The 24,839-nt window shown below is 43.5% G+C and overlaps 1 protein-coding gene across 6 annotated transcripts in view; it reads right to left on the bottom strand.

Moving 5' to 3' along the window:
• The window catches only part of ANKRD29 (ankyrin repeat domain 29), a 57,025-nt gene that overhangs the window by 11,437 nt on the left and 20,749 nt on the right, over positions 1-24,839 (bottom strand). For 4 of the 6 annotated variants that reach the window (XM_082697282.1, XM_082697285.1, XM_082697283.1 and 1 more), the window contains 5 exons: positions 20,611-20,709; positions 16,777-16,875; positions 13,007-13,105; positions 9,591-9,689; positions 27-125 (listed from right to left, as the gene is read on the bottom strand). In XM_082697282.1, the coding sequence (XP_082553408.1) occupies positions 27-125; positions 9,591-9,689; positions 13,007-13,105; positions 16,777-16,875; positions 20,611-20,709 (495 nt within the window). Of the gene's footprint in view, positions 1-26; positions 126-9,590; positions 9,690-13,006; positions 13,106-16,776; positions 16,876-18,894; positions 19,004-20,610; positions 20,710-24,839 lie in introns of those variants that run through there. The other 2 variants (XM_082697286.1, XM_082697284.1) reach the window with 2 other exon arrangements.

The raw sequence follows: 24,839 nt of genomic DNA, 5'->3' as shown, positions 1-24,839 counted from the left end.
GTGCTGCAGCTGTGACTCAGACTCACGTTGCGGGCGGCATCCCGGTCTGCTCCGCGCAATAGCATCACCCTCACCACCTCGCTGTGGCCCATCTGCGACGCAATCCACAGTGGTGCGGTCCCGTCCTGCCGGGGAGGCGAGACGCTTGCTACCACCCAGCAGCCGCCGAGCAGCAAGGCAGTGCCCACAAACAGCACCCCCATCCCCGACACATGAGGACGGAGATGTTAACCCATTTACACAGACAGGCACCTGGCAGTGCCTGGAACACCCGGAATGCGTGATTGCCAACATCGGGGTTTGGGCTTATAATACAGCCATTTTATGGCAGAATCTTTTAGCCCATAGGAGGGTGAGTAAACCCAGGAAGGAGAGGCCAGCAGTTTATTTTTCCCGGGTTCTCTGTTTGCTTTGCTGGTGGGTTCACACAACACACCCTGCTTAGTGGGGGCCCTCGTTTCCACAGGAGAAGGCAGTTTTTCTTGGAGGTGATGTGAGAGGCCCAGAGAACTAAAGACATTTCTCCCACTCCTCTATTCTAGTGTCTAGAATCCCCCACAGACGGCCATTTTTAGGGACTTCAGTTTCATGCAGGATGTGATATGATTTCTTCTGGGAGGAAATGCATACTAGCAAGTTAGAGCAGGGTGACATTTTTGGTAATATTTCCGGAGTATTGTGCCCCCAAAGAGCCTGTTTATGTGAGCGTTGGGCGATGATGTGGAGAGGTATTGCTCCAGAGAAGAAAAGGTGAACCATCCAAGGGAGGGAAAAGGATTTGATAGGAGGGTTTTCTGTGGGGGAGTGGGGGAGATGGAGGTCAGATGGGAGTGTCCGTGTTTTCCTCCTGGCTTGAATCTGGGTTAGGTAAGCACCCAGATAAAATATGGTGAATTCCAGATGGAAAAGGATTTTCTCCTGTTCTCGGGATGAAACCCAGGGAAACTGCAGGCCTCTTAGAGAATCTCTGCTCCTGGCTGATGCCTGAGAGAGCAAACAGAAATGGATGAGGGAGTCTGGGCCAATGGGCCCAAAACATCTGCCAGGATCCCTGATTCCCATCAATGAGGCATCTGCACACCCAGGAGTTCCTGTCTACCTGTGCGAAAGTGGAAGTGCTGGGTAAACAGTGGTCAGGGAAGATAAAGCCATAGAAGATAGTGATTTCAGGATGACAGGCCAACAAGGGACCAGCCAGGATACTCACAGACAGGAAAGGCTGGAATGGCACAAGGACCAGACATGAGTGTCCCCACCCCACCTTAACGCCCGGATGATAGCCTGACCTCTGAGGACTTAGGCCAGTTTGGAGGGAAGGGCAAGGAGGAGGGCGGAGGGACTAGAACTCACTAAACATAGGCTCTGACGTAATGAAGACAATACAGTCCCAGGGGACTGTTTTGGTCAGATAAGACTTGAGTTACTCAACAGTGGGAATGGGGCTGAAGAGCCAGATGATTCAGTTAGAGAACATAAAGCTTCATTTTCTGCTGCAGTATATAATTTCAGCTCCATTCTACTAGCCACAGCAGGCACAAGATTCTTGCCCATTGCTGTCCAGGCAAAGGGATAGAGGACAAAGAGGTCTGAGTGGGGTGGTGGGTGATGTCAAATTAGGAACCTAGAAGGATCCAGGAGTGCTGAGGGGTGGTAGGAAGACACTGGTACTGTGTCTTGGGAGAGGTGGGAAAGAGGTGCTGAGTGAAACAGGGGAAAAAAGATGAACACCTAGAGCCGCTTCAAGCTTTTACAAGGTCTCTGTAGGAATATTCTTGAATCTGAAGAGCATTATTAGCAATAGAAATAATACCTTACTTTGTACTTTCGTTTTACAAAGAATGTCTACATTCATTAGTTAATTTGATTCTCCTAATTTAGAATCATTCATTCCTTCATTCACTCAACCAACCAGCAATTATTAAGTATCTTCTAAGTCTCTGGCAGAATACTAAAGAAGACATGATCTCTGGTCTCAGGTCTCAAAGGAACTTAGTCTAGTGGAGATGGGACATGGAAATTTCAAGATGATTACAGTGCTATAGTAAAGTATGGACAAAAGTGCTCAAGATGAGTCAGGAGAGGCACCTGCTTACTGTGTAGAGGTTACGGGGGTCAGTTGGGGTGATATCTGGGCTGGGCCTTAAAGGAAGACTAGGATTTTGCTAGGTGGGGGTGAGGGGGGAGGACATTCCATGTAGAAGGAAGAGTATTTACAGTCACAGAGGCTTGGACAGGTGTGGTTGGTTCAAGCAGAGAAGGAAATCCAGAGGACTGTGGTCCAAGCGGTGTGCGCTGGAATGGAAGAGGGCAGGAGAGGGAGGCAGAGCCCTGGAAACTCTTGTCCCTCCTCGCCTGCTCTGGGCTCACCTGTTCTTTGTCACTATCTCCACCAGAGGGCATGCAAGGAAAGGCAGCCAGCTGCAAAGAGCCCACTGGTGACTTGTTCAATGTGCCTTCCAAGGGCTTGCCTGTTAGTAAAATGATCTTAATTGATACTAACATGTGGAAAGATGTTGAGAGGTGGTATATTGGGAAAAAATATTAATAGCATCAATTCATAACAGTCACGCAACACTGAACTTCTATCACTTAAATTGCAATAGTCATGGTAGGTGAAAAAAGAAGCCACCCCTTCCGGGTTATGAGACCTTAGGCAAATCACCCTGAGCCTCTGTTCTTGTCTGCAAAAATGTAGCCTCCCAGAGATACTCATGGAAACATGCAGGAAGGTGCTGAGCACAGGACCGGCTAGCGCATGCTTAGAAAATACGCAGAATCTGCGTATTGATCATGAAAACAATGAAGCGCCTGAAAAAGCACATGAAAAACAATAATCCCCTTAATTTGTACTTGTGTGTATAAAACACTCCACATTCTTTGATTCTCTCAGTTTTCCTGTGAGATAACTGAATAGGTGAGAATGGTAAAATGAGATTTGTGGTTAAACCTGGGAAATTGAATGTGAGTTGGAGCATTACTGTCAAATCAAAGCATTTATTAGTTGATTATCTAGTTTGTGGAGAAAGGTTTTCACTTCTTTCTGTACACCTCAGTTCCTGTTTTCTCTTATTTTTTCCTACTATTCTCATGGTCAGAGTCTTCGCTTTAAAGATGACTTCACAATGAAATGACAGAAATTAAGTCAACTTGGCTCCTTTTTGTTGAGTTTTGAGAGAATTGGAGCAGGAAAAACATTTAAAAATTTATATTTTTGTAAATATAGAGTTTTAAAATAAGTTGAATCAAATAAATCACAGTGAACTAAATCACAGGAAGTCAGGACGTCTCTGGTGCCTTTTTAAGAAAAGGAAATAGGACACTCAGCTTGAAGAACATGAGATTCACAGGGTTATGAGAGCTGTCATTTACTATTTGTGTGCAAACCAAGCAGAAAGGATTTAGACCAATTTTGCATACCAAGTGGCATAAAGAGGGCTGATGGGTAAAAGTTACTTGAGATTTTGGCTCATTGTAAGACAGAGGTGGTGGTGAGGGCTGGTTACAGACTCAATAGCAGTAATGAGTCCCTGCGCCTGGAGGGGTTCAACAGTGGCTGATTACCACTCAGCAGGATTGTTAAGAGAGGATTCATGTGTCTGATAGATGGTTACACAGGTGACTTGCACAGTTCCTTCTGACTGGGTTATCCCCTCCCTCCATCTGAGATGATATTTTCAAGTATCCTTTTATAACAGTTTTATAGATAGATCATAGCATGAGATGGCGCATATGACATCATTTGTTTTAGAAACTAAATATTAGTTCGTTTTAGTTAGGGTCCTAAAGATTATTTAGCAAATGAATTAAAATTATTTTGTCCATGGGAATGGATATATTTCGCAGCACTAGCTTTTTGCTTCTGCTTCTTCTAGTCCTCATGCTTAGGCTACTTCCATCTATAGATTCAAGCCACACACAGGGGTCCCTGCTTGGTGTCTCCAGGCTGGAAAATAGGTCTGTAAAAGTTGATATGAGATGTCTGTCTTGCCCAGCCTGAGCCTATTTCCCCCATCCACAGGTGCTCATACCAAGGGTGGGCAGGCCAGCCAGTCCACTGTGGTCCAGTCAGTAGAGCCCAGTGGCAACCATGACATCGCTATCCCAAGAGTTGGGTAGTTGACCTATAAACTTAGGGACTATATGCAAGATGAGTAGGCAGAGGATGCTAGGAAAAAAGGGAGTAGGAAGACAGAAAAAGAGGCAAGAGGGGACTTTGAGATGACACAGACTACATGGCTCACGAGAGAAAGGGCGCAACCCTGACTTCTGATGGGATTGTTTTTTTTTTTTAGATTTTATTTATTTATTTGACAGAGAGAAATCACAAGTAGATGGAGAGGCAGGCAGAGAGAGAGAGGGAAGCAGGCTCCCTGCTGAGCAGAGAGCCCGATGCGGGACTCCATCCCAGGACCCTGAGATCATGACCTGAGCCGAAGGAAGCGGCTTAACCCACTGAGCCACCCAGGCGCCCCTTCTGATGGGTTTCTATTCCAGTGAGGCCTGGATGAAATAGAAATCATAACAGCAAAGGCACCATAGTTATCCTTGTTCAATAGATGAAAAAACAAAATCCTGGACTACATAAAAATAAAAAGCTTATATACAGCAAAGGAAATAATCAACAAAACTAAAAGACAACCTACTAAGTGGGAGAAGATATTTCCAAATAACATATCTAATAAAGGGTTAATATCCAAAATATATAAAGAACTGATGCAACACAACACTCAAAAAACCAAGTAATTCAGTTTAAAAGTGGGCAAAAGACATGAACAGACATTTCTCCAAAGAAGGACTATAGATGGCCAACAGATGCATGGAAAGATGTTCAAGATCATTCGTCATCAAGGAAATACAAATCAAAACCACAATGAGATAACACCTCACACCTGTCAGAATGGCTAAAATCAACAACACAAGAAACAACAGGTGTTGGTAAGGATGTGGAGAAAAAGAATTCTCGGGGCGCCTGGGTGACTCAGTGGGTTAAGCCTTGCCTTCGGCTCAGGTCATGATCTTAGGGTCCTGGGATTGAGTCCCACATCGGGCTCTCTGCTCAGCAGTGAGCCTGCTTCCCCTCTCTCTCTGCCTGACTCTGCCTTCTTGTGATCTCTGTCTGTCAAATAAATAATAAATAAAATCTGTAAAAAAATAAAAAAGAACTCTCATACTGTTCAGTGGTGGGAATGCAAACTGGTACAGCCAAGGTGGAAAACAGTAAGGAATTTCCTTAAAAAATTAAAAATAGAATTACTACATGATTCTGTAATTCCACTACTGGATATTTACCCAAAGAACATGAAAACACTAACTTGAAAAGATATAGGCACCTCTGTTTATTGCAGCATTACTTATAATAGCCAAGATATGGAAGCAGTTCAAATGTCCATTGATACCGGAATGGTTAAGGAAGATGTGGGGTGTGTGTGTCCACACACACACACACACACACACACACGTATATTACTGAGCCATAAAAAAGAATGAAACCCTGCCATTTGCAACAACATGGATAGACCTAGCAGGTATAATGCTAAGGGCAATAAATCAGTCAGAGAAAGACAAATATCATATGATTCACTCATATATGGAATTTAAGAAACAAAACAAATGAACAAGGGATTAAAAAAAGAAATACAAGCTAAGAAACAGATTGTTAATTATAGAGAACACACCAATGCTTACCAGAGGGGGTGAGGGGGAGATGAGTGTTATACGTGAAGGGATTAAGAGTGAACTTACTGTGTTGAGTACTGAGCAATATATAGAACTGTTGAATCACTCTGTTACATGCCTGAAACTAATACAACACTGAACGTTACCTGTACTAGAATTAAAATAATAAAGGAAACCCAAAGAACCCCTGAAATTCAGGAAATGTAAGTGACTTGCTCAAGGTCATGCAGTCAATAAGCAAAATGGACTGTGTTTCATTTCCTTAAGTTATCTATATCCCCATAACTCACAAGCCATTCTCCACCCAGTGGCGTGGATGTGGCTCCCTAGCTGGGTTTTACAGTTGTCCTGGCACTGGTGCCCAGGCCCTACATGTGAGTCTTGCTCTAGTTTGCAGCCACTCATCACTACATCTTTAGCCTTCCAGGCCTCACTGGAGCTCTGCTCAAACCATGGGGAGGCTTATGTAGACAATAGAAGTTTTCAGAGTGCCTATCATGTGCAGAGGGCATGCAAGAATTGGGGCCTCCCTGTTGCTGTATGTTTCCCCCCCCAAGCCCTCAGGACACTGCAAAAATCCATTTGCTCCACTTTTTCCCATTGGCCACCACTGGGTTTGCCCCTCCAAGCTTGCAACCTGCGAGGACCAGCACTATCCGGGCCCCAGCATCTCTGCATACAAGTGCAAACCAAGGCTAGAGAAGACACTTTATGAGTGACCTTTCTCTCAGGCTCCAAAGAAATCCTTATTAGCACACTGAGAGGACAAGTTGGAGATGAGTGATGACAGGCCAGACTCAGCCTGGGTAGACACTCAGACCGGTGCCACTCCATGAAAGCACTGTTTCATAAGGGGGATGAGTTGAGTTAGGAAAAGTATACTTCAAAGCATTTTGTTGATAGAAAAACAGACTAAACAGCCATCTTAGCTGGTGATTAAAAAGGCCTGAGTGTATCAACTCTACATGCTGTGGTCACATAGAAAGAACTGAAGATGAATTTTTAGCTTGACTATAGACTACAATGATCTTGGTGACCTTGACCCTCTTTAGGATGAACAAGGCAGAAATATTTTTCAAGTTTCAAATCAAGAGCTCAGTCTTTCCAAAGTCTGCTTATAACTTTGTGATTTGGATTCCTTCTCACAAAAGCCCTAGAAAAGTTTTCAGTTCATCCATGATAGAGTTACAAGGAAAAGCCACTCCTACCACTGTTCAGATTCCCTGAAGCTCAGTCTGCGGAATAATTTCAGGGCAACTCTGTGAACATGCTGTCCCAGGGGTACCATAAACTGTTGGGACCCCGGAGAATGGCAAGGAAAGAAATCATAAATCCAATTTATCTAAAAACATTAAGAAATGAAATCGGGCAAACATCCTTGCCTTTGTTTTATAAATTCAAGAATTTTCTGACAGGGATTCCATGTGTCAGCTGAGATTTTGGAATACTGCCCTGGTTTCCGAATGCCCTGCTGATATAATAGTCTAGCACTCACAGGCCATTTTAATGGAAACTTTTAGTTACCCCCCCTTTTTTTTTAAAGCTCCTCATAACTTGTGACAAAGTCATCCAGGACTACTATCGCTTTTGCCATATTTATGACCCTGCTTGTTTTGTAGGAAGGGAATTAAATATGCAGAGTTTGCTTTTTTTTTTTTCTTTTATTTTGTGCAGAGTTTACAGTTTCAAAGAAGACAGGACCTGGGCTAGTCTGACCTGGCTAGATAACCTTTTCTTATCAGCTCATGGCAGGTAATAAAAAGAGTATGGCTTAAAGGTACAGTGGGGTTAATGTACCCTATAAAAAGGAAAAATTCCATTGCTTTTTTCCCTCCAAAGCTATTTTTATTTTATAAAACACCCCTTTTCCTGAATAACAATTTTTTTAGAACTGGACTCATAATTCCACACAATTGCACTGGATGCAGTCTTTGAAGGGCATGTCACTTGCATTTTGATCCGAGGGAGGGGTCCTCCAAACAGCTGGACTAGGTCATTTTTGACCAGGTCATCCTCACCATGAGGAATGAAAGCAGGCGTGGGGGTGTGGCCAGCCCCGTACTGTTGGCTCACTCTTTAATTTCTTGGCTTCGGGGTCATCTTATGACTCAACTTAGATTTGAGTGGTCACCATCCGTGCACTATCTGAAATATAATCTTTTTTTAAAAGATTTTATTTATTTATTTATTTGAGAGAGAGAGAGAGAATAAGAGAAAGAGAGCTGAGAGGAGAGAGGTCAGCAGGAGAAGGAGGCTGCTGAGCAGGGAGCCCAATATGGGACTCAATCTTGGGACTCCAGGATCATGATCTGAGCCGAAGGCAGTCACTTAACCAACTGAGCCACCCATGCGCCCTGAAATATAATCTCTTATATCAACTTGTTCTTTTATGAATAGTACCTGAGGCATACGGTTAGTACGATTCATTTTACAAATAGATTTGTCAAAGTGCCTGAGACTATTTAAGAAAGATGTACAGATAGAGAAGCCTGGTAATCTTGACAATCTTTCATTTCTAAATTCACGGTGGTACCCTCAATAATGGCCTCCAGATCAAACTTCTGCAATCTAAAAATGACCTTTGGCAAAATGAAGCACCCGATTCAGAATCAATCAAAACTTTTAAAATAAGGAGGACCAACAAGAAAATATTAAGCTCCAATCCCCAAACATCAACTCTGGCAGGTATGGAAGTGCAACTTTTCCAAAGAGCCTCCTCTCCGAAGCGTATTCCTGGGGCCATCTAAATCTACGACTGTCTTTAAAACTCTAAAAGTTTAATCTTACGTAGCAGTATTTGGCGTACGTTAAGTGCTTAAGAAATATTGATTGAGTTTTGAATAAAACAGTTATTAAAAAGGGGGAGCTTGAAGAGATTCTCAGGGTTATCCTGTCCAGCCTCCTAATTTTCAGATGAAGGAAGAGAAGTCGAGAGATGCTGATTCACTTGTTCCAAACCACACAGCTAGTTATTGGCAGAGCTGGATCTAGAATTCAGGATTCCTGACCTCAAACCCACTTTGCCCAAAGGCCCTTTGTCATCTTAGATTCCTATGCACTTGGACTTCTAAAGACTGAAGAAGCCTGGGTCCAAGAGCTCAGACCAACCTTCCCTATGTGAACATATAAGCATATGTTACATTACACATCAGGTCACATTATTATGGGAATCTGCCTGGGTGTCATTTCCTGGGAAGAAATCAGCTTGACTTTTCCCCGAGAAAACTACCCTTAAAGTTATGTTACTTTAATCTGAAATGTTTTGTTAAAAACAAATCGATTAGTGCAGAAACCATTCCTATATAAGAGAAGCTAATTATAATGCCTTAGATTTGGATGGTTCTTTACCATTCATAAAGTGTGACCTATATTACCTGGTAGTTCTGTTCTTTTAGGTATCAACTGATTTGCTAGATGTTAGCTTGGTTTTGGTAAAGTCAGTCTCAATAGCGTTATAATTGGGAGAGATGAAGGTGTAGAACCTACTAATGATTCCCAGTGGGCTGAAGGGCTCATCTTCTGGCCCAGGGGTAAGAGATAAGACATTGTATCAGCAGAGGGACTGGAGAGGGGCAAGGCTACCTGACTCACCTCTATTTACCTATGTCCCAGGCGAGTGCACTCTCATGACCTCAGCGCAGCCATAATTTATTTGAACAGGAGGCGGCCGTGTATGTACTTGACCTCAGCCACCAAACACCCAATTTTCAAAAACAGTAAATGGTGAAGTCAGCCCGGTATCACAGGCTTGCTGGTGAGCCCAAACAAAGAATAGGAGAAACCCTAATCCAAGATTAACTTTATCACTGAGGCGAAACGGTTGAAGGATGCCCAGAGTTGACCAGTTATCTCAGGAGCTGCTGCAGGACGGGCAGGCCCTCCCTGCCCCACAGCCCTGCCCACAAGGACATTACCTGCCTTGGCTGGTTGACTTTTGCTCCCGAGGACAACAACAGTCGAATCACATCCAAGTAACCACCTTGGGCAGCGAGGAAGAGGGCAGTGGCTCCATCCTGAAAGATATCAGAATGAAAGGGTTCAAATCATCTTTCATGTTTATTTTAAAAGAAATTCAATTAAAAATACATCCGTTTAATCCAACTTGCCACTTCTGTCCCCCACTTTGTTTTCGTATTCAAGGTTAGTGTTTTATTCTTTGAAGAACAGGTCTAAAATATCACAAGAAGTCAGGTGGAAAGGTAGTGTTTCAAATAAACTTAAAAGGATACGTTATAACAATTATAGTGACTGTTTGCTCTACACAATCTTGATCATGGAGCCTATCATCCACTCCCTTGGCAGCGGCACCCAGGCTGTCCAAATAGATAGTTATCATTTTTCTCTCATCTGCACAGACTTCTCGTTAGCTGTCACTAGTGTTCTTTGTGGGATCTCAGGGTTATCCCCTTTTGATTAGTTTAACAAATACATACTTTTTTTTTTTTTTAAAGATTTTATTTATTTATTTGACAGAGAGAAATCACAAGCAGATGGAGAGGCAGGCAGAGAGAGAGAGGGAAGCAGGCTCCCTGCTGAGCAGAGAGCCCAATGCGGGACTCGATCCCAGGACCCTGAGATCATGACCTGAGCCGAAGGCAGCGGCTCAACCCACTGAGCCACCCAGGCGCCCAACAAATACATACTTTTAATGCAGTTTTCCACTTCAATTCTTTGGTCAAGTAAGGGCTCAGTGTTAGTTTAAAGAACAAACACAAAATAAAGTCTATTAATTAAAAAACAATGAACAAGTCCCACAAACCTGTATGGTATGTTTTTATGAATCAGAAATTAAAGTGTCCTTTTAATTAGATCTTTCCTACCCCTTTCTCTTTCTTGCCCCTATCTCCATATCCCACCCCCCCCCCCAACATGCCATTTTTCTAAGCTTTGAAACAAAAGATGCTTCTAGAAAAACTGCCCTGGTGAACTCCATGAACTTGCTCCCCGAAAGCCCAGAAGACACCAACAACACATATAAAGAATGAATAAGTCCTGCAGGAAAGCTCAAAGCAAGTGCTGGCTTCCAGTTCCCTTTAGTGTGTTTTCCTTTTAACTGAGTGTCTAGGTCTTCTGGGCATTTCTTTCTTAAAGACCTGTCACTGGTAATGGCGGCGAACACAGCCCTCGGCTCAGAGCATGCCTCCTCCCCAGAGGCTCACCTCCTGTAGACAGCATTCACAGAGTGGGCCGAGCCTCATTATTTCTAGACCGCAGTGGAAAACCCGAGCACAATCTAGTGGAAAACACCTCGCTCACCCAGTTAATTACCACCCCTCCCATCAGGAACTGTAACCACAAGCTAAAATAAAAAGTGCTTTTCCCTGCCAGTCCAGCCAGGTGGAGAGTGCTAGGTTTCTGGTGGGTGACAGCTGAGCTGCCAGACTCCTCTTCAGGCAATCATTAAAAAATTACTCAGCCTGTATAGATCTTTAAGCAGATGTTTGATATGGGGATGAAATATTCAGCTGCTCCTTACTGTGTGGCCACAGAAAATCCACCGTGCTCTTCGCAGCCATTAATTCGGACATTCCCTAAAATGCCTGTCCAAGCATTGCAGTTTTTACTGCACATGACACATTTCTGTTCCCAGAAGCTTTCAGGAGTCATTGACTGGGGATCCTCCATGTTTTGATTGTTTCTAGTGGAAACATTCATATTTGGACAATTTGCGTGAGGGTGAATGTCTTCACATAAAATGGAAGTTTCAGTGCATGAAATTTCTTTTTTTTTCTTTAATATTTTATTTATTTAATTGAGAGAGAGAGAGAGAGAATGAGCCTGAGAGGGGAGAAGGTCAGAGGGAGAAGCAGACTCCCCATGGAGCTGGAAGCCCAATGCAGGACTTGATCCTGGGACTCCGGGATCATGACCTGAGCCGAAGGCAGGCGCCTAACCAGCTGAGACACCCAGGTGCCCCGGTGCATGTAATTTCTTGAGTCACTTCACAACAGAGAATAATTTAGTACAGGAATGGGCTCTCCCAAAACTCTGCATTTCTAAGATTATTTGCCACTCTGGGGTGAGCCTTTTGGATGGAATGTTGTCTAACAAGCACAAATCTGCCAGTCCATTTGGATCGCTGACTATTAATGGTAATGGGATGAAAATCACAACTCATTTTCCTTTTCCAAAGACTTGGGTACTTCCTGTTGAACTACACACACATACACACACACACACACACATATACACACACACTCTCTCTCTCTCTCATTCATGCTCTCATATATACTTCATTATATGCAGCCAAAGAATTAGCCAAAGCTGTGGACCCGTGTTCTTAGACTTGGCCGCCCATCAGAACCATCTGCTGCCCTAGTGGTGCCCTCAGAGATTCCAGCTCCGTCTGGGATGAGCTTGGAAGTTCTCCCCCACCCCCAGTTCCCTATGTGGTTCTAATGGCCACCAGAGCTGAGAATCACTCCCTCAGACCCGTATCAAGGAACTTGGTCATTGAAGTGAGAAAGCTGCGTGTTCAAAGGGTGTTCCAGATTTTGAAGTGCAAAAGGGTGGTGCTAGCTGCTATGTGCTTCCCAGAGGTCTGTGACATAGAAGTCCATCGTGTAAACTCAGGGGAGGGTGTTCAAATGGAGAAGTTCCCACTGACACATCTTACTACATGTCTGTGAAGGTGTTGTGTGCTTGCATGTCTGCTGGTGGGATAGCCTAAAATACGATTCCTGTGGAACCAGCAGTAGGAACCCTTCTACTCCTCGTGATGACTCTATCAAGTCACTTCATCTCTTTATATTTTATTTTTGTTATTGTCCAAAGCCAGAATAACAGGATTGACGGCGACGATGGAAAGAGCCTCTGGGCCATGTGCTAATTGTCAATTAGCTGCAACAGACCCACACTCGCAGCAGGAGCCTCTGGAAGGCCAGTGGTGTGCGTGTTCTTCAGTTCTTCACCCCTACCCCATCTCACTTCTCTTCGAATAACTTGATTTCTCCTTTATGTGTGCTCTTCCTCCCGGATAACTCCACAACAGCATTATTCTGCTTTTCAGCAAGCCCATATGCCAGGCTGGTTATCTTATGGGTAAGTACGTGTCACGTGATTTTTAAGCTCCTGCCCACATACGTTATATGAGCTGCCGCGTATGTATGAGAGGTTTAAAGGGTAAAACAAAGGTGGGTAAACAAGGTTATGTGCTTCTCCATAGAAAAAGCTCATCTGGCTAATTCCAGCTTTTTCTTGGACTGAGTCCTACCGCTCATTAAAGTATTTTTGAGGTAGCATTTCTGACACCTGAATTTAGACTGCAATTCTGTGGCTGAGGAGGGGGTAGGCAAGCGTCCAGCTAATGTCCCCTTGAAAACGCACTCACGTGGAGTTGGTCGTGGATGTCGGCTCCATGCTTCAGTAGCGTCTCTACCACCCGCTTGTGTCCATACTGGCTGGCAGCCAACAGGGCTGTGCCCCCATCCTGCAAGGTAGTACCATGTTAGAAGGGTGCAGACGTGTCTACTGAGCAGATGCTTCCACAGAGGGAGAGCTTCGGGAAAAACTTTGCTCATAGATGACAACAAACTCACCTTTCCTTTTTCATCTCTTTCTCTTTATAGTCATGACAGGGTTCCTCCTGAAGGCATCATGTCATAAATGTGGATGACTTGCTTGGGATACATTACAGTTACTGGACTATGTTATTGTGAGTCGCAGCCCATGTCAAATGCAGAATTATCTATTTGCATCTCAATAAAGGAAATGAAGACTAGAAAGCCTGTACCAGTCACTTCTGTCTTGGAATTACCTGAAGTCTCCTGTGTCTTCTGTCTAGAGACCCTCTTGACAACTACTGGCTTCTCCCTGTGTTTTCCCCCAGCTGTGGGCCTCAAAGATTAAGATGATTTATGGAGTAACCATCTGGGGCCATTGTCTTCAGGGGATAAGGTGTGGGTCCATTAAGAGTGGGTAACTGCATGCACCCTGTGAACCTCTCACCATCCTATTTAGCATTTTCCTTTGAACATGTGCCAGTCTGTCCAGATCTCTTTTATAATATGGGCCCTAAAACGAATCGGAGCCCAGAAGAGTAGATGTGGTCCGATGGGGAATGGGACATTCCTTTGTTCCATCTATTCAACTTTTATCTTGACAGCCTGAATTAGAACTAGCTTTCATGTCAACCACATCACACTACTGACTCACTGAGTCTGTGGTCAACTGAAACCCTTGATGGTTTTTCTCAGGTGCTGCAGCCAAGGCATTATCTTTTCCCATCTACATCTGGAGAGCTGTTTGTTTGGCTCTGCGAATTGGTCTGTGGGCCTCTGTGCTCGTTGTAAATAATGTAAGAACATGTCATCTCGTTCTGAAATACAAATCCTAACTCTAAGAGAGGGTGGTTTATAAATCTGGGGCACAGAGTGTTTATGCAGAACACCCGCTCTCTGACTCCCACCCTCATAGGGTCTTATTCTGGTGAGGCCCAGAAACAGGCTTTCTGACCAGTCGTGTGAGGCGACTGTGGTGTGAAGGTGGCAGGTAGGTCTCACTTGGAGAAACATTGCTGTAAGAGCTCCCTTGTTCACAGGCTATGTGTGGGAGTGGGCACTTGAGCTGTGATTTGAAGGGCGGAAAATGGAGGACAGACTGAAGGGCTGAGGCTGCTGGGGGGGTGGGCCAATGTGAGTGGGGGCATGGGCAACAAAAATCACAATAGCAGCGAGGAACACCAACATGTCCAACTATTGTTCTGTCAGTTTTTCTCTTTGCCTAATGAGGTAAGAGAATAGATAAAATATGTTGATTGTCATAGAAGAGCTGGTACTTTTTATTTTTGTTATTTTATTTATTTATTTATTTATTTTTTATTTTTTCAAAGATTTCACCTATTCATTTGACAGAGATCACAGCAGGCAGAGGCAGGTAGAGAGAGAGAGGAAGGGAAGCAGGCTCCCTGCGGAGCAGAGATCCCGATGTGGGGCTCGATCCCAGGACCCCAGGACCATGACCTGAGCTGAAGGCAGAGACCTTAACCCACTGAGCCACTCAGGTGCCCCTATTTTATTTATTTTTTAAGTAGACTCTATACCCAGAGTGGAGTCTAACTCGGGGCTTGAACTCATGACACTGAGATCGTAACCTCAGCTGAGATCAAGAGTCAGATGCTTAACCCACGTGCCCCTGTACCTTTTATTTATTTATTTTTAAATAGTTTATGTATTTATTTATTTATTTGAGAGAGAGAGAGACAGCATGCATCCATGATTTGGAGGTGGGCAGGGGGTCAGAGGGAGAGATAGAAGCAGATTCCCTCCTAAGCAGGGAGCCTGATGTGGGGCTCGATCCCAGGATCCCAGGATCATGACCTGAGCTGAAGGCAGATGCTTTACTGACTAAGCTACCCAGGTGCCTCTGTACCTTTTATTTTTAAAAATACATTTTGGGGGATATAGCTTTAATAATGATGAGAACAACTGTTGAAACAAAGGTAATTTTAATGACAGGATCATATGAAAACTGAACGCCTCTTGACATTCTCTTCTTCCCATGGAAAGTTCTTGGACACCTGCAGGTGACCTAATGGAAACATTTGGAATTGCGCTCCAGGCCCTGTGTTCCATGGATTTCTGGGACAGCAACTGTTGCAGAGACAAAGGCTGAAAGCCGGCATTAACTTGTTAACCAAGAAGACTAAAGCAGCCATATGCGGGGCATGACCATTCTGACTTAGTTCAAAGAGCTGAGATTTACATTTGTAGAACTTTACTTTCTAGTTTTAGTTGTATTACTTTTATTATGACAAATAAAATGATAATATGAAAATACATACAAACATATTTTTTGGATTATTGTATATTATATGCAGCATGTGTGGAGGCACATGTACTGTCCAACAGCACGTTCGGAACAGACCGATCTTATCTGAAATTCAGATCTACTTAATAGTTAGCATCTTAACAGGAAAAGAAAAAAAAATCCACTGGAAACTCCCCTGACATCCAAATTTCACATACGGTGGTTTAAGAAAGCCTGAAAGATTCCAAGTCAGGCAAATTTCCAGGAATTTTTTGGTTCTGATTAGGCTGTAAATAAGTTGACAATTCCAAAAATGTTAAAGCAGTTCAAATTCTCCTACTATAAACCTAAGTTATCATGTACAATCATATCATAAACACAAAACTGATCTTTCTGCAACCTGAGTTTTCTTATCTGTGTGTCGCGCATGAAGACTCAATGACTTCTTTAAAGGAAGAACCGCATTTCCTTGCCCAACTATGTAAACTGTAATCATGTGTTACATACTTCAGTGAGGGCATCTCAAAAAGTAAACTGCCTGACAGATTGCCCTCCTTAGAAATCTCTCAGATTCCACTAAGAGTGGCTTAAATACTTTGATAGAGCACTGGGATTAATCTTGAAGTAAAAAAAAAAAAAAAAAGCCCACGAAAACAGGGAGTTATAAAGCACCTGCTATTGTATCCAACCTGATAACAAAATTTAGTGTCCCAGAATAGGAAGCTACCAGTGCAAGACAGAACATAAATAATGCCCCATAAAATTAGGAGCCCAGAGGGAAAATGCCATATTTTGAATTGATTCCTTAGGACTACCTCTCAACCATTACAAGTAAATTTGTGAAATCTACCTTCTTAGGCTTGAAAATCTTGTAAAAAGAGTGGGGTGCCTGGGTGGCTCAGTTAGTTAAGTGTCTGCCTTTGGCTCAGGTCATGACCTCAGGGTCCTGGGATGGAGCCCCATGTCAGGCTCCCTGCTCATTGGGGAGTCTGCTTCTCCTTCTACCCCTTCTCCTGCTTGTGTTCTCTCTCTCTTTATCTCCCTAAAATAAATAAAGTCTTTTTTTTTTAAAGATTTTATTTATTTACTTGACAGAGATCACAAGTAGGCAGAGAGGCAGGCAGAGAGAGAAAGAGGAGGAAGCCGGGTTCCCGTGGAGCAGAAAGCCCAATGTGGGGCTCGATCCCAGGACCCTGGGATCATGACCCAAGCCGAAGGCAGAGGCTTTAACCCAGGCTTAAGAAAAAAAAAAAAAAAGAAGAAGCACAAATTCATACTATGGATGGAGAGACAGGAATAATCATGATTGCTAAAATTCTTCAACGAGGTATGAAATCAAGAAAGTTCTCTTACTTTGGTCCTAAATTCAGTGGATGCTCCAAACTCAAAAAGAAATCTCACGACGTCATTATGTCCTTGCTGGGCAGCAAAGAACAGGGCAGTTGTACCTGACTAGGAGAGAACAAACAGCTGGTTTTAAGGCATTTAGTTACATTGCATTTGTTGTACATTTGCACACAAAACAATATCCTTGTATGTAAGCCTTCTAACCTAGGAGGGAGCTACATTTGAACTGATTATATTCCTTGTTCAGAGAAGTGAGAATATGAAAGCGGAACTTTATTTTTGGTCTAATGGGATGAATGATGGACCCAAAAGATATGTCCTTGTCCTAATTTCTGGAACTTGTGAATATTACTTTCTGTGGCATATGATGGGGTTAAGTTAAGGATTTTGAGAAAAGGCACTTATCCTGGCTTGTCCCGGGGGGCCCTAAATCCAGTGACAACTGGATAGAGACCCATTTGATATAGAGGAGGGGAAGAGGTAATGTGACCACAGAGGCACAGGGGATGCGGCCACAAGTCAAGGAATGCCCACAGCTACCAGAAGCTGGAAGAGGTAAAGAAAGGGTTCTCCCCTGGGGCTTTCAAAACGAGTGCAGCCCTGTGGACCCACCTTGAATTTTCTGGCCTCCAAAATTGTAAAAGTGTAAATTTCTGTTCTTTGAAGTCACCTAGTAGGTGGTAATTTGCTACAGAGGTCACAGGGAACTAACTACCATGCTTGGTGACATGGGCATTCATTCTTACAGGGAAGAGTTCTGGTAGACTTCTAGCTACAGAGTTAAGTACCCCACAGTAGAAAGCTACCAGCCCAAAAAGAATCTAAGTAATTCACCCAAACAGACTCAAAATATTCCTCAAAAGAGGACCAGCCTGGTTCCAAATGTTAAACCAGATCAGGGATAGTCGGAGACACAAGTTTGAGCATCCTCCCTTTCCAGCCATTGCCACAAGCCGACTCAAAGATTGGTAGCCAGATCATTGTGTGATAGGAGCAAATTCATCGTACCACTCTGTGGGCAGTATCTATTTTCCATACAAAGATGCTCTTCATTCCAGTGCTTTGAGCAGGGATGAAGCTCACACTTTACACCTTCCCAGGCACAGTAAGGAGAGACACCTTCCACAGCTCACCTGGAAGTCTTAAAGTGGTAGGTTCTCATCCAGGTGGGAGAAGCCAGGAAGAGCAGGCCTTAAAGATTACTGATGACCTTGAAGCATGTTCTTAAGTGTATGTGTGTGTGTGTGTGTGTGTGTATACGTGTATGCATGTGTGTGTGTGTTTGAGACAGGGACCAATGAGCCCAACCACTGTGGCAGAACACAAGCCAATACCTTCCCAGTCATGACCGTCTATCTCAGGCTATGCCCCCAACCAGACGCTGCCCTGGGGAGGCACAGGTAATGTGACCATTCCCAGATCCTTTCTGCCTGCCACGCAGGAGTGACTTTCCCCTTGGTTCCCACAGAAACAAGTGGAAGGCATCCTTTCATTGCTTTCCTGCAGTGGAGAACACTGAGTTCCAGAAACCTGAGGATGTAACCAGGTCTGGATGAAGAAACTTGGCTAGCATAGGAAAATCCTCATCTTCTCAACAGACATTAAATTTCAGAAACTACCAGAGACAATTTCTAGAAATTGTTTCTTCCCTAAGAAAAAGGACTTTTCATCAAGATTTTATGATATATTAATTGAAAAACCATATCTATAGCAGTGTGAATCAATTTTGGAACATACAAGTATCATTCATTAATCATTGTGCACACGAATGTGGCCATCTGTAGACAGAGGAGCCAGATGTCAGCTGGAATGTGAATAAAGGTCTTAAATGTATGTGCTTTACTACTGTAACCCAGGGCCTCATGAAAACTGCACACGCAGTTCCTAACCCTGGAAATTTTAGCTGATATTGCTGGTTCTTTAGAGCAATGGTCTCTCTGGATCATTAGCTTTCTGTTCTTGCAAGCTCTGTGTATGCAGACAGCCATCCAAAGAAAACAATGACAGGTACCTTTTGAGGAAACAAGTATTTTGATATGGATTAAATGGAAAAAATGGACTAAGAATGAACCCAGATAGAAGCCTGCTACATGAGTACCTTCCACAGCACTGCTAGGTACTCACCTCGTGTGTGAGCTTGGGGCCTCTCTTTGGCAGCTCTGTCACCGGAGGCTGGGGTGGCTTCGGGAAATTCAGGGGACCACTGGGCATTCATGTAGCAACATTATTTGGGCTACAAGGTTATTTCAAAATTGGGCACACTTCAGTAAGTCCTTGAGGGCCATTTTTGTTCAACACACACAATAGTTTTCATATCCAAGAATATTAGTGGAGCAATCGGAATGAAACAGATAAATATAAAACCATAAAAACCATACATTGGCTGAAAAGCAAATAAATGTTTCTCTTCTTTCAGCTTTTCACAATTGTTCTGAAGATATACTTGTGTGTGTTAAACTTGCCCTTCAGGATAAAGTTTTTTGAGGAGCAGATCTGAATCATATTGTTTTTATTAGAGAAAAGTTTGTCTATTCTTTAAAGCTATAATAAACCAAGACTGTGAAGCATAAAGGAAAAACAAAAAGATTAGGGTAATTTCAAATTATAATTCTAAATGGGCCCAAACATTTTCCTCCCAGAAGGAAATTAGCTGCTGACATGAAAAATGGCTTAAAACAATGCTCCAGTGTTGTGAAAATTGCTCCAAAGAATCTGTCTGTGAGACTGGATTTGCTATGGTCTGTCTGTATGGCTCCTCTTGATAGATCAGGCTTGCTGGCACAGGCCTATGGAGAGCCAGACTCCAGAGTCTATTCATCAAGTGTCATTCTTCCATGGTCCAGAGCCAAGGTGACACCCAGAAGGGAGAAGGGAAGGACTATAGGTGCCCCACAGAATAGCCAGCCCTCACAGCTCTACTCAGAGGTAGCAGTCCAGGCTGGAAGACGGGGTATACTGATTGATGAAAGTTTGGTTGATGACTCATCTTTTCTGAAACAACTGTAGGGTAGGCCCTAGGATAAGACTGGATCAAGGAACATCAAATGCTCCAGTTCAGTCTGAAGCTTGCTCCAGGATGCCATGTTGGGTCTGAGTTAGTGTGGACTGAGAGGTCAGATTCACTTTAGGGTTGACCTATGGATCTACCTCCAGAAAGGTTAATTTGCAAGATCAGCTTGAGAATAAATGGATCCCCTCAGATCTGACTCCCGAAGTATGGTAAAAGGTCCAACCTTCCACTGCTCTTCTACACTGGACCAAGAATGGATCCTCTAGCCAGACTGAACTCCCAAGGTGGCCTTTGAATGAAGCATGGGAACAGGCTCACATTTTAGTTCAATGTCCACCACATGGCTTTTTGGGGAGAGCTTTTTAACACGTGGCCAGTCAGAGAAGCCCTTTGAAATCATAGTTTGATGAGGATGACTGAGATAGTCTAGCAAGTGAACCTCATTCAGAACAGGTTGGTGACCCAATCTTTTTAAAAATACAAAAAAATCTCCATGAAAATCCTTTAACTTCTACAGCACCTCTTCCCCAGGGAAGAAGGAAGACCTGATTTAAGCTTGGGAGGAAATGTATGAGTGCTCAGGGAATGTGGTTAGAGGTTTGGTTACCTCACACTATAACACACACTTGAGAATATTCATTCCACTGATGTACACCCAATGGTCCATTCTAGGGCCTTATTTTAGGCACAGCAAAGTCCACAATCTGGGCATTAATGCCATGCAGGAAAAAAGCAATGATTAATCTGGTCTTCCTTACCTATTTACCACTGTAAAAATTTCGAGTCTCTGTCACTTGGGTCATTCTTATTCAAGTGTAAACCTGACCTACCTCTCTCTGGAGATTGATGTCTGCTCCTTGCAGAACCAGTTCCCTCACACAGTCTATGTGACCGGCATAGGAGGCGACCATGAGGAGCGTGGTGCCATGCTAGATGGAAGACAGACAGAGAGCAGTTATGTATGTCAGAGAGGGTCCTGGAGGAGAGGCTAAAGAGATGTCAGGTCCACTCGAGACACGTCCAAGTGCACAATTTCTCACAGTATTGAGTGTCTCATGAAAAACCTTATAACGCAAAGTAGACAGAGAAAAAGCAAAGCGACAAACTGCTGCAGGTGGAGTTTTCAATTTAAAAACCCACTTAATAGGGCGCCTGGGTGGTTCAGTTGGTTAAGTGGCTGCCTTTGGCTCAGGTCATGATCCCGGAGTTCTGGGATCAAGTCCTGCGTCGGGCTCCCGGCTGTGCGGGGAGTCTGCTTCTCCTTCTGACCTCTCCCCTCTCATGTTCTCTCTCACACACTCTCTCTCTAATAAATAAATAAAATCTTAAAAAGAAGAATACCACTTAATCCCATTACCTTCAGAAATGCAGTCCAAAGGAACCATAATCACTGCATGTGAAGGCAGGAGGGATGTAATTGTCTTGTTTTATGATTCATATTAAATGATTTCTGGGCCCAAACACTGTTCTTAATGGGTTAGGTCGTACCTGTTGGTTTTCTGAGTTTAGAAGACTTTTTTTTAGAACTGATTCAAGTAAAAATGCAAGGTACCTCAAAGATATAGGAGACCAGAGTAGTCAGTAGGAGTCTGGGGGGCGGGGGGTTCACGTCGGCCTCTATCATCGATCAACTGTGTTACCTGGGGGCACATTGCTTTTAATTCCTGGGGTTTAGAGTTCAATTTCCAGTTTTTTTTAAGGGCTTGGAACTGTGAGTTTGACCACTACCTCTGTGTACGCAGCAACCTGCCTTTCTAAGGTGGATAAGAGAAAGATGGTACTTTACAGGAGGAAGGTACAGGGTGACGAGTGACTCTTACAAGCCTCATTTTAATTCATGGGTGGGATTTTGTAGGAAGGCAGTAGAGTTGACTGGTCCTTGACACTATGATCTTGGGCTAGTTATAGAACCTTTCCAAGGTTCACCCTCCTTATCTGCAAAATAGGGAATAATAAAAGTATCTGCTGGATTAAATCAAATGGGTAAATGAGATAATGCAGGCAATGTGCTTAGCATAGTAATGTTAGCTATTAATTCAGTAAGTGTTAGCTATTATAATATTTTGATACTTCAGTAAATGTTGGGTCATCATTTGGCTTTCGTTGATTTCTGTGAATCTCAATACGAATTTTGGGAAAGTCTTATTTGCTATGTATGAAAAGTACAGGTAGAGGTAAAAAAATAAAAACTAATGGCTTCATGGAAGTGTTCTCTATTTTCTCTGCTTCCATGAGACCGTATTTGGTATTTGAATGTTAGACATTCGTTAGGCTGTACCATCCATTATCAAGTTGAACACCTTCCTCTGTATTTCCCAGGATTAGAATGACATGTGGAAGTTGGTATTACTAACTTCCTCCTGAACATGAACAATTTTTATTTAGATTACAGATAGAAGAATCTGATTTAAAACCAATCTGGAAGATCGCTGGGATGATAGTGAAGTAGGAGGACCCTAAGCTCACATAGATAGATGTGTCTGACAGATGCAGTGGAGTATAGATAGGTATACAATGGGAGTTACAATAGATGACACTCTCATTGTTGTATATAACGTGGAAAACGACCTGAAGACTAGAATCAACTCCATAACTAAAGGTAGAGAAGAGGTCACACTGAAGAGGGTAGGAAGGGCAGAGATGCATGGGGAGGTAAATAGACCACTGCTGTATGCAGGGTGAGGGGAGTTGGGTGGGGAGAGAGCTGTGAAGAAGGGAGGGAGACAGATTATTACACTGGGGAGCCTGCGCCAGAGACAATGAATCCCCATAATATTTGGTTCTGAAAGACAGAGGATCCAAATTTCACGAGTTCTTATAACCAGCAGGACTGAAAGCCTGGAATTTCATTTTTATCTAGTTTTTAAAGGTTTTTATTTTATTAAAAAAAATTTTTTTTTTGAGAGAGAGAGCGCACGTGTGCATACACTGTGTGTGTTGGGGGGGGGGGCGGGGGAGCAGAGGGAGAGAGAGACACCTGGGTGGCTCAGTCAGTAAAGCCTCTCTCTACCTTAGCTCAGGTCATAATCTCCAGTCCTGGGATCGAGTTCTGTATTGGGTTCCCTGCTCAGCAGGAAGTCTGCTTCTCCCCCTTATGATCCTGAGATCATGACCCAAGCAGAAATCAAGAGTCCAACAACTAACTGACGGAGGCACCCTAAGATTTTTATTTTTAAGTAATCTCTATTTCCAACGCGGGGCTCAAACTCACAACACAGAGATCAAGAGGTGCATGCTCTACTGACTGACCTAGCCAGGAGTCCTTGGAATTTTAAAAATCAGTGGCTCAGCTTTGGAAGAGGATGGAGGGCAAGAGGAAACTGGGTCCTCACCCTTAAAAAAACAGCACCACAAACAGCCGACAGAGATACAGCACAGAAGCAGTAGTTTAAAAAATGCCTGGGGTACATGGGAAGGAGATTTGTTTACTAGTCTCAGAAATGGCTGGAGGAGCAGGGATCCTTGGAAGACTTCTCTAGGAGCAAAGGGGCTGGTAGGCACCATTTCCTTCTCCTGCTCCCAAGCAAATTCCCATGACCATCTGCAGGGACCAGTGAAGCATGGATATTCACTACCTAACTGGCTGACATGCACTACCCCCTGTGTGGGCTGTGGATCTGCCCCCTCTGGTGTGCTTTTGCCTGGAACCCACTCAAACCAGACCCACAAACCAGGCAGTGTACAAGCAGCCCGAGCAAGGGTCAGTGGCACTCCAAAGTGACTCCTGCCCTGGGGAGAGGGAAATGTAACCACACAAGCAATCGTACTGGGGCCCCAGCAGTGGGCTGGGTGCAGACAGCTGGTCTGACCGCAGGCCCCACCTGCCAGTGAAAGCATCTCAGCAGACAACACAGGGAAAGCAGCCTGCAGTTTGTTGCTACTGCATGTTTGGCAAACTGGTCTGACTCAACTCAAGCCTGGGTTTGCCCCAGACTGGCCCACAAAAATCACCAGGACCAAACACTGCACAAAACAGCAAGGACTCTCCTGGGCTGAAGGAAAAAGTGGCTCAGCCACAACAGCAGGGGACACACAACACATACAACACACATGGGAGACCCCCCCCTGCAGTGCCAGGTACTGGAAACAGGGGACATTGCACTGCAGGATGCTACAGGAGCTCTTTTTCACAAGGCCACTAGTTTTAAGAGTGGGCGACATAGCTGACTTTCCAAACAGAAACAGACACAGAGAGTTAGATAAAATGAAGAGACAGAAGAATATGTCTCAAATGGAAGAACAGGACAAAACCATAGCAACAAATCTAAATGAAATGGAGATAAGTAATATGCCTGATAGGGAATTTAAAGTAATTCCAAAAGATACTCACTGGACTTGAGAATCTCAGGATTTTGAGATCAAGCCCTGTGTCAGGTTCTGCACTGGAACCTACTGAAAATTCCTTCAGGATATATCTGTTAAACCCAACCAGTCCAATGTGTCATTCAAAGCTACCATTTCCTTGTTGAAGGAACAACAAGGGCATGGATCCTACTTAAAATTCTCTCTTTCCCTCTCCCTTTGCCCCTTCCACTCATGCTCTCTCTCTTTCTCTCTCTCAAATAAATGAATAAATCTTAAAAAAAAAAATCCAAATAACGAGACCCATCTATCTGCTGCCTAGAAGGCTCATTCCAGACCAAAAGTCACCTGCGGATTGAAAGTGAGGGGATGGAGAAACATTTATCATGCACATGGATGTCAAATGAAAGCCTGGGGAGCAATACTTATATCAGACAAAGTAGACTTTGAAAAAAAGACTATAACAAGAGACAAAGAAGGACACCATATAATAATGAGATAATCCAACAAGATATAATAATTATAAACATGTATACACCTGGGCAGTGTGCAAGCAGCACATGGGAGCACCCAAATATATAAAAAGGTTAATAACAAACATAAAGGAACTAACTGAGAGTAATATAATAAGAGTAGGGGACTTTAACACCCCACTTACATCATGGGCAGATTATCAAAACAGAAAATCAACAAGGAAATGGTAGCTTTGAATGACACATTGGACTGGTTGGGTTTAACAGATATATCCTGAATATTC

The sequence above is a fragment of the Mustela nivalis genome (assembly GCF_964662115.1).
Source record: "Mustela nivalis genome assembly, chromosome: 14".
Taxonomy (NCBI): Eukaryota; Metazoa; Chordata; class Mammalia; order Carnivora; family Mustelidae; genus Mustela; species Mustela nivalis.
Note: the sequence above shows the minus strand (reverse complement) of the source record. Positions and strands in the feature narration are given on the sequence as shown.